This window comes from Marmota monax, unplaced genomic scaffold, assembly GCF_021218885.2.
Source record: "Marmota monax isolate L192 unplaced genomic scaffold, Marmota_monax_Labrador192_F-V1.1 WCK01_AAM20220418_F8-fsc00139, whole genome shotgun sequence".
NCBI lineage: Eukaryota > Metazoa > Chordata > Mammalia > Rodentia > Sciuridae > Marmota > Marmota monax.
Window position 1 is genome coordinate 5,308,251 of NW_026695226.1, and position 10,411 is coordinate 5,318,661.

Here is a 10,411-nt window from a genome sequence, read left to right on the forward strand (position 1 = left end):
TTGCAGGCTCCTGGTGGCCACAGGCCACACCCAACTCAGGGTTCTCTGCCAGTTCTTTGTTTCTATTTGCGTGTTGTTGTTTTTCATTAAAAAATATATTGAAATAGCATCTACTTGCATTGTGTCTTCACTCTGAAGAAATTTTCTTTCAGAGCACTACTTAGCATAGGCTGTTGTAGATGTTTTGGAATCACCTTCTAACTAGGTGGCAAGGTCAGTAATTTGGAGATTTCATTAGCTGGACTGTTCCTCATGAGTCAGTTTTTTAGCTCTGATTTCCTAGCTAATCCTCTGCTTTGTACAACACGGATTATGCTTCTGTATTCGATTTAAGCAAGAGCAGTCACGTTCCTGAAGGGAAAGCTAAGGCTCAAGGATATTAAGTCAGAGATCCAAAGAAGCATGCGTCAGTCACCAAGCCTAAAATAGAAGCTATGTTTGTTTGGAGTGATGATCCTATGACATGACACAAACATTTTTCCTGGTCAAATATTAGTATTTAGGATAATAAATAATAGAGATGATAAGATATTAAACACGTTTAGGAGGGTTTAGAAAAATCTGTGACCTTGCAGTTAATACTTTTGATCCTTGATTTTACTGCAAAGTTAAAATTTATCTCTAACGTCCTTTTACTCTATTTGCTGCTGCTGCTGCTGCTGTTGGGTTTTTGTTTTTGTGTTTTTTTTTTTTCCATTTGATTATCATGTCATGTCTTTCCCTTAGGAATGTTACAGAAATGTATTTGGAATTCGGTATCTAATGTGGTTCAGTAGCATTTTGTTTAAAATATTCAAGAAATTATGTGTTCTTTTAAAAATTTTTTTGGTTGTAGATGGCCACAATATGTTTATTTTTTATTTTTTATGTGGTGCTGAGGATAGAACCCACCATTGAGCTCCAGGCCAGCCCCAAGAAATTATGTGTTCTTGTTAATTAAATTTTCAGGAATGAAAACACTTTTTAGTTTTAACTCTGAAAAACCTTAAGGAAAAAATGTTAAAGATTAGTCCATGACTTTTTCAGCTTACTGGATTTCTTATCTAGGGTCCTGAGAGCGTATTTTCCACAAGTACAGATAGGTTGTAGGTATTACTAGGGAATGGCTGGGTTTTGATATTTTATAGTGTAATTTAAGGTGTTTAGTAAATGGCTGACAATTTTTTCCAGATATTCTAAAGATTTATACTGCCCCTCCCACTGGATTTGGTTTTCTCCTAACTCTAATTATAATTTTCATTCTGTAGCTGGGTAATAAAGGAAAAAAAATTAAATATTATCAGGAAGTAAACAGTGTGCTGCCACCTATAGGCAGCCACAATATTTATTGCACTGACCTTACTGGAGTCTAAATAGATATCACATGAGCATTTTTCCCTTAGCCTTAATTCTGTTAGTGTACTTACTTACTAACTGCCTCAAAAGTCTTTTCAGATAGGTTACACCCTAAATAAATATTTTAGGTGTTCCAGCTTAACTAACAGAAGTCAAGGGCTTATAAATGTGGCACTGAATAGGATTGTTCCCTACCCTAAGGAATTTTCAGTCTGTTGGGGAAATCAAAGATGTCAGCCAACAAATGCAATGAGGTGTTGTAGATGTTCTGATAGCATAAGAATGCTCAGCAGCCAGTCAGGGCACACAAAAAGTTCAGTTCTCTCATAGGAGATGGTTTGTGCTGAGTCTTTTGTTGTTGTTGTTTTTTATAGTACTGGGGATTGAACCCAGTTGCTCTACCACTGAGCCACATCCCCAGCCCTTTTCATTTTTTATTTTGAGACAGGTTCTCATTGAGTTGCTGAGGCTGGCCTGAAACTTGCAATTCTCCTGCTTCCGCCTCCTGAGTCATTTGGATCGTAGGCGTGTATGCATCACCAAAGGCAGCTTGAAAAAGGATTAGGGAGGGTGTTGAATAGAAAGTTAGCAGGAGGGAAGACCCAGTGATTTTGAACAGCAGTCTGATTCTAGTTCTGCTATTAGCTAAATACATGATTTGGGGCATTTACCTGGCTGAGCTCCAATGTCCTCATTTGTGGAAAGGATAAGGGCTGGACTTAAAGCAGGTCCAAAATCCTTCCCAGACCAAAAAACCTATATTACCATGAAAGAAGAGAAAGCTTTTCAAGTCATTGAACTAGAATCTAGCAGCGTTTTCTCTACATCATCTAAGTTTACTAAGATTGTGTCTTAGAAACCCACAGTCAGCTAGTGGCTAAAGGATAGATTTGAGGGTCAGAACTCATGCCATATTGAGGGAGAATATAAAGTAACAATGTTGTATTAAAGCCTCCTGCAACTAGAAAGGTCTCATAGTAATGTTTTCTTCTTTCAGAATGATTTTGGCCACAGCCATTCTTTATATTTATTAGCTAGTCTTCCTGCACAAAGGATTTAAGGCATCTCACTGGAGCATGAACAGTGTCATAAAAGAGGAAAAATTTTGAATCAATTACAAAATAAAAAAACAAGATCTAGGGGGAAATAGGTAGAACTGAGCAATCTAAGGAAGAGAAAAGAGTATAGGCAGATAAGCAGGGCATAAATAGTTGTATAATTTTAGAAACTGGTACATACATTTGACCATGAGCTTCCTGGCAAGAAAGCAAAAAGAATTAGAAAGTTGTCCATCAAAAGGTATATTTTCCTCTGGATAAGCAAAGCCAGACCCTTACTTGAAAACAGCATTTGTGGGTGGGTCTTTGCCTGTCTAGTTTCCTGATGCCTCTGATTCTTGTGGAGTTCCACAGCCCAGCCCCTTGTTTTTAATGTCACGTTTTTTTTCCAGGGGCAATGAATCATTCTTTCCAGGACACTGGATCTCGTGACATTCACGAAGATGGAAAGCTTTATGTCGTGGATTCCATTAATGACTTAAACAAACTAAACCTCTATCCTGCTGGATCACAGCATCTGTTCCGTATGTGTGCCCCTGGTGGCTTAGTGGCCCTTCCTGGCATCCAGGCTGCCTAAAAATGGCAAAGGCAAAAGTGGACCTGTGGGTGTTGGGTAGGGGTTGGGGTGGTAGGTATAGCTTGGCATTGGAAATGCTATTTATCATTAGGCAGGTTTTGCTTTTGTTCTTTGAATACCCATGCCATTATGAGCTTTCTTGGCTCCTAAGGAAGATTTGAACTCTTTAAAAATCCTGGAAAAATCTTGTGGTGTTTCTGTCCCTAAGAAGGGTGAAGGCTGCTGAGCTGGACTCTCAAGGCTTGCTCATGCCTCTGTTATCTGTTGTAATGCTTCTTAGGGACCACAGCTAGATCCTCGATACTGCCCACCTTCCCCCAGGGGTTTTGTTTCATAGCGTATTGCTGAGAAAATGCTCAACACATTCACCAGTTATAAAAATATCATTAAAATTCTCTTGGGCAAAAGAATCAACTTCATTTTCTCCTTCTGAATTACAAATTGCCCAATTAAATAGTTAGAAAAATATGCGGGGTGGACAAAATCTGCTGAATACTAAATGTGTATGCTGCTCACTAAATATTATAAATGAGTTCTACCAGACCCTCTGAGCTCCTTCTTTTCTATCTTAAATGCTGATGTTTGAACCCTAATGTGAATTGCTCACTTGCCGTTTGTTTTTTGTGTACTCCCAACTTACTATCCCAGTTTTATATCTATCATTCCCCTTCTAAATCATTTCTCGGTTTTTGCTTTTCTCATCATTTTAATGGGTTCAGATCTTCATCATTTTTATTGCAGTCAATCTCAATAAAAGCGGGTGTGTGTGTGTGTGTCAATAAGGGGGATGATATAGGATATACTTATAGGGCATGGGACTTAAGCCATCCATTTATCCACAATCCAGGACCACAATGTGTTGGACCAATTCAAAGTAGGAGAGCATACAAAGAAATAATTCAATGATCTCCACTACCCCAGTTTTCATATTTCTTACTCAGTTTAATCTCAGAGCTATTAGGGACCTAGGCCTTAAAAAGGTTACTGGATGCAGACAATTCAAGGTTTGGGTGAACCAAGCTATTTTATGAGCAGGTTGGATTCTCAGTTCAACTCAAAATATTGGAAAGAACCCTGATTTCAGAGGATATCCATCTTAAAAACAGTTTTAAGAAACCAAAATATATCAGGACCACTTTTGTTTAAATGGGTGTAGGCATGCTTGATTATTCCTATAATAACAGGGATTTCCTGGGAGACAGCCCAGAGTATTCAATTTCCATCCAAGGCAGGTGGCCCACACCCAGCTCTGTTTTGCTCCTGGGTTACTGTGGGAGGACTATAGAGCCTCTGTCACTCTTAATCTTTCACTTCTTTATTCCCTCCCCCAAAGAACAATCCATGTCCTGCTACTAACACAGTCTTAAAAAAACTTTCCAAAGAGGCCTGACCATGTAGCTTACCCTTGCTCATTCTTTGAATACCAAAAGAGAGGAAGGTAAACAATTCCAAAAAATGTACCCATCCAAAGACATTCCTAACATATAAATCACTTTCCAGGACTGTCAGAAGGAAAATGGGTGTATTCATTACTCATGTCTCTAACAATGAGTTGCTGTTCCTTTCTGCTGACAAGTTGTGTGCTGAGGAGTTTTTGTCTGCACTGTTTTTGTTTGTTTCCTATTAGCTCTTGAAGAGAAAATCCCAGACTTTGGCACACGCTCAGGAAATGGGAGGCGGAGTCTGTTCTTTATGGGGCTGCTAATTGCACTGATCGTCAGCTTGGCACTGGTTTTCTTCGTGATATTTCTAATAAGTAAGTACCACCAGCAGGGTTTTCATTACTAAGTGCACATGATGCATAGCTGGTTTTCCTAGCCAGTTGTTCAACTTTGCCCTTGGGATGAGTCAGTGCTTTCTGGAAGTCAAAGTTTCCCCTGGAAAACACAAGGGGAATGAACACCTCGAGTGAATCCCTTTGCTCAGGGATATGGTCCCTGGGGCACAAGCCTATTGCACAAGGGCACAGTGCTTGAAGGTCACAGACATGTATGCTAAATATTAATATAACATTTAAGTTTCTCCCTTGGGAAACCTAGCTGCCAAATTGTAGGTGACTCCATCGGGCAGCAGGATCAGTTGGCTACCATTAAAATCAGATCTATAACATGTAGTCACACTCAGGGTTCAAACCCCATCTCAATTTCTCTCATTTGCATATCATCCAGAAATCAATGCTAGTTCCATGGGATAAGTGTTGCCTTTGGGAAAAAATAAAATAAAAGGGGGGGGGGTGTCTTCGTGGTCAAATGAGTTTGGGAACTGTTGGCTTAGGTAATGTTCAGGGTGTTTCTTTGCTTCCTGTGCATCTCCAAGGGGCAGGTGGGCATATATTTTTGCTCTGACTCTTTTATACATGGAACCCTTTCTCTTTTTATGGAATTTATTTCAGGACTGGTGCACTGTGGAACAGAGGTAGGACCATGTTTTATCCAATGTAATTTTTCAGACATGAGCAAGAAGTAAGCACAGGGCAGCCAATTTGCCCCAAGGCTGGGAGGTGAACCTCTAACAGCTAGTTTACCTCCTCTGCTTAGTTTATCAGCCAAGCCCAGCAGCATGTTATCAACACTATTAGGTCCCAGAGATAGTTTTGAGGAAAAAAAAATGCCTGAAATGGAAATGTTAAGGAGTTCAAAGATAAAGCATTGATTCTGTGCAGCATTTCTTAGAAATATTAGCTCCAATTAACAGACCTCAAAGGTTTACATTCCCAGCTTACTATACTGCAGGGGTTCTGTTTATTTGGAAAATATTGTGCTCTATTCTCAGGAGTGATCTGAGGGGAATGATTAAACATTCATTATGAGTTGGTAATTTAGAATCAGCAGACATGTCAAAATAGGTTGGAACCCAGAGAATGTCATTTTCCAAATGATGAGCAAAAGCCCTTTCCTGAGAATGGGCCTGGAAATACAACAATATAACAATCGCTTCTGGAGAAATAATCAGGCACATTGGCAGTTTAATTTGATTTCTCATAGACATATCTTTCTTAGCCAAAACCTGGGTGGAGCTGCCAGGGGTGGTCTAGATTGGCACTAAGAGGTTGTAAAAATAATTCATTTAACGTGCACCTTCACTTTTCTCCAGTTTCTCTCCTGGGTTTCTGGAATCCATGGATAATGGAACAGGGGGTTTGCCAAGAGTGCCTTTCAGCACTCAGATGAGCTCTGGTGGAACATACTGGAAACCAGTATAACACAGTCTGTTTTCCATTTTTCAAGTTCAAACTGGAAACAAGATGGATGATGTGTCAAGAAGACTAATAGCTGATGGAAGAGACATAGATGACCTAAAGAAAATCAACAACATGATCATAAAGCGACTCGACCAACTGGACTTGGAGAAGAATTAGAGAAATGATTTTCCAAGGGCATCAGCTAACACGTGGAGCTCCTCACTTTCCTGGGGTGCACTGGGTCAAGGGCTGAGAAAGGGCAATGGATTATCTGATCATTAAAACCAACCAGGGATACGAGCAACTCCTAGGCAAGCTTTAGGACAGCAGCTAGAAAGGGATGGTTAGGTCTCAGCCTTATTTTCTGGTAGGGTGCTCCAGCTTTAATGTGGTTAGGGTGGTTGGCTAGCATGCAGGAGAATCAACAGAAACCAGGAATTCGGCTTTGTATATACAACTTATCTTACTAGAGGAGTTTGGTGTAGAATAGGTTCACTGTCGATGAAAGTTTGACGCCACATGCCTGTGCAGATTCCTGTGAAAGCCTGAGAGATTCATTCAATTACCTGAGCAGAAGGGAAGTAGGTGATGGCTTTCTTCAGCAAAAGACATTCTTCTGCTTAGGTCATCAGGCTTTGACTATTTCCCCAGGGTCAGTGATGGGCAGGCTTCAGAGCTGATTGCTGTCAGTGATTGCTGGTGGAAACATGGGTAGGAGTTATGTGTGTATGGTGGGGCCAGGAATCAACAGAGAAAGCCTGATTAATAACTGGTGTTTACTGAGTTCCTTCTATGTGTGAATCATGCTACTCTAGAGCATGGGGACTAGGGAGATGTAGTTTATATGGAATTAGGTAAGATACATTTACTTTGTTTCTCATGAAAAAAGAAGCCCTTCAGTACCCCTGCTCATTAATTTGGAGGAAATCTGATAAGTTTGTGGCCTTTGATAAACTACAGTAGGTAGTTATAAACTTGGAATATTTGGAAACTGTCTTCTTATAGCAAAATAAGGTACATGGTATCTGACATAAAAGAGGGTGTGAAATAAATGAATCTAAAAAGCATAGGTCTTTTTATTTAGTTTAGATACATGTACAAGTCAATTGAAAATTGTATTGCAACTCTGTCATTTTAAGTTGCTGAATTTGTTTACCCATTTTGCACTCAAAAACATTTGTACTGTATATTCTTTTTCTTAAAATTCACAGGTACCATGCAGAACATGGTCAAACCTAAAATTTGTATTTGTGGAACAACTCTTATTGAGCTGTTGATAGGGTGTGGCAAAAGTCACTTGTTATCTGTTGTATAGCTGTTTCAGGAATCACTGGGGATCTAATACAATGACTCTTAAAAATATTCATTTCTTAGCCAGGCCCAGTGGCACATGCCTGCAATCCCAGCTGCTAAGGAGGCTGAAACAGAAGGATTGTGAATTCAAAACTAGCCTCAGCAAAAAGCAAGACACTAAGCATCTCAGTGAGACCCTGTCTGTAAATAAAATACAAAAAGGGCTGGGGATGTGGCTCAGTGGTCGAGTGCCCCTGAGTTCAATCCCTGGTACCCATCCCCCCAAAATGTTCATTTCTATCTGTTTGCTCTTATTATGCCCTTTTCCCTTTCTGCTTACCCAATGTACATATATTATGCTCAATAATAAATGATCATTTAAAAAATATTTTATGATATTAATGTAGCTCAGAAGTAGAGCTACATTCCCAGCCCTTTTTATTTTTTGAGACAGGGTCTCTGTAAATCACTATGGTTGGCTTCAAACTTTGTTTCTTCTGCCTCAGCTCCTGAGTAGCTAGGATTATAGGCATGCACCATCATTCCCAAATATAAATGATATTCATTTAAAAAAATTTATCATTTTAACAAAATGAAGAAGTAGATAAATCATTTTGTCCATCTTTTTGGATCTTCACTGTCCTGCCTGGATTGCATCATGACTCCTTTTTGACCCTTAGTCTTGGAAACTTTATCACAGCTCCTGGTATTTGAAATCACAAATTAACTCCCACTGAACATATTTAAAGTATTGGCTGGCTACATGTAGTCTTTTTTTTAAGACAATAGTTTTATTTTTCAAGTCTATGTGCTGTTATCAAATCATACATACCATTTTCAAATCACACAACCAATTTTACAAGTCACAAAAAATAATTTGGCTTGGCAAATGTACAGGCTCTCATTTTCTTACTGAACTAGAAATTTTCTCTGAGTTCTTGCTATGGATGAAAATGTCAAGGGCTTTCTGAGATTTCCTGACAGTACTCTGATGAAATTTTATTCCATTTATTTTATCTTCTTAAGTTGCTGCCTCTTACACTGCTATTGTTTTACACAGTGCCCCAAACTGGCTGAAATAGTTTTTCTTCCACTGAATTAGTTTTGTTAAGAAGTGATTTTTAGCAATTTTAGAAGCCACATGGACATAATCACATTATAGGTCAGTGTTAAAACATCCCAGGCATCCTAACAACTCTCATGACGGGAACAGCTATTGCTGGTACATTTCTGGTGGGTGTGATTAGAGGGGATGTGACCCCTCTGAGCATCCCTCCTACTACACTCTTCTTATCATAACTTTTTATGCAATATATTTCTAACTTCAAAAATCACTGGGGCAAAGAGTTTGTTCTTTGAACAGTTGTCTTAGGATATGTGAGGCTATTGACTATAGTAAAATGATAATAACACTAAGAATTCATAGGCTATAGTCTAGTCCTAACTTTGCATGATGGCTATAAAATTTGAGCAAATAAAAATTTCTTTGGGCCCTAGTTTGCCCACCTGAGAAATTAAAGGCTTGGGCCCTTTCATTTCTAATTCTTTTTTCATTTCTAATTCTGAATATTAGCTGTCTGTCTCCCAGCTGTCTTCCTTTTCTTTTGTCTCTTGTTATGTGGAAAGATATAAAGAGATGTTGGTGAGGCAACTGGACAATAGTGACCTCACAATTGACATTCTTCTCATAGCCTGGGCAACTTCTTGTAGTACAATGGAAGAAACAGCTACCCAGAAGGAAGAGTGGTTTGGGAACAATGACAAGGAAAATATCCCCAAACACCAAAGGAACACTCTCGTTCAACAAAACAGGAACAAGTGATAATGTATAGTTTAATAAGAAAACTTGGGTGGAAATGTGCTTATGCTTAAATGTTGGGCACCGAGGACATTGAACAAAAGGACAATGAAGGAATTGTCATGTTAGGTTTCTTAATAAGTTATACTGCAATGAACACAAAGGCAAACCCTAAATGCTCCTAAAAAAATCACCTGAATGGGAATAGATACAAGCACATAGAGAAAACATAGGGAATGTGCCCTCAAGAATATCAAACTAGCTGCTATGTGCAACATCGTCCTGTTTTTCTATTTCAAAGATAGAACCTTGAGAATGTGTTTGTTCTTATTATATCTCATCTCAAAAAAACTAGTAATTTTTTCCCAAAAGAAGGTATACACCAAGTTAAAGACAGGGTATTATAAATTTAGAATAATTGGTGGAACATTACAGAATATAGAACCTTTATGATTAGTTTATGGTAATGGCTTTGATGCCACCTTGGATCAATACTGAACACAGTTCCATCTGTAAAATATTTAAAGGTGATGGCTGCTTTATTAAAGGAAGCAATTTTGTCAGTTTTCATCAAACTAAAAATTGTTCATGATACATTGAATTAAATGAAGCTCTTTTTTGAAGGCATAAAAACTTTGAATTCTGTATGTGTGTTGAAACTGTAAAGTTTTATGACTCAAATATTAATTTCTCTTAAATGAAATTAAAGGCAAAACAATATGGTTTAGCTTAAATGATCATTCCTTCCTGCAATGATTAATTGGATTGTTTTACCATATATTTTAAAAAGCTAAAGAGAAAATAGTGGAAAATGGAAATAATTTTGTAAGCTAAAAGACCTCGACTTAGATTTCTTTTGATAATACCAAATGAGGAATAAACCATGAAAATCAGAAGTTAGTACAGAAGTTAAAATAGTCAGAATAAACTCATCAGGTACCCTACAAACCTTCAAAATTGAAATAATTGATTTTCCTTGCAAGCCCATCTTGGAATGTCTACTGCCTTTTCAACACTTCCAAGACAATTTCAACACTTATAAAGAAAATATTTATATTGTTAACAGTAACTTTGCTACCAACCTTCAAAATAAAGAGTAATAATATGCCATTGAAGTTTAAAAAAAGGATATCATTTTCACATGTAGCTTTGGGTGTTCCCTAGTGAGA

At 38.2% G+C, this 10,411-nt stretch overlaps 1 protein-coding gene across 1 annotated transcript; it reads left to right on the plus strand.

Annotated features, from left to right (window-relative positions):
• The first annotated feature begins 2,520 nt into the window (after positions 1 to 2,520).
• On the plus strand, positions 2,521 to 7,592 carry Lsmem1 (leucine rich single-pass membrane protein 1). The gene is made up of 3 exons (XM_046435372.2): positions 2,521 to 2,917; positions 4,598 to 4,726; positions 6,198 to 7,592. Exons 1-3 carry the CDS (start codon positions 2,791 to 2,793, stop codon positions 6,326 to 6,328), a joined length of 387 nt encoding a protein of 128 aa, XP_046291328.1. The 5' UTR covers positions 2,521 to 2,790; the 3' UTR covers positions 6,329 to 7,592.
• The last annotated feature ends 2,819 nt before the right edge of the window (positions 7,593 to 10,411 follow it).

What these genes read in the sequence shown, in the direction of transcription:
- Lsmem1 (XM_046435372.2), top strand. Translation starts at nt 2,791, where the DNA reads ATGAATCATTCTTTCCAGGACACTGGATCTCGTGACATTCACGAAGAT. An exon ending in TGGATCACAGCATCTGTTCC is followed by an intron (nt 2,918 to 4,597) that starts GTATGTGTGCCC and finishes GTTTCCTATTAG; the next exon opens with CTCTTGAAGAGAAAATCCCA. An exon ending in CTTCGTGATATTTCTAATAA is followed by an intron (nt 4,727 to 6,197) that starts GTAAGTACCACC and finishes CCATTTTTCAAG; the next exon opens with TTCAAACTGGAAACAAGATG.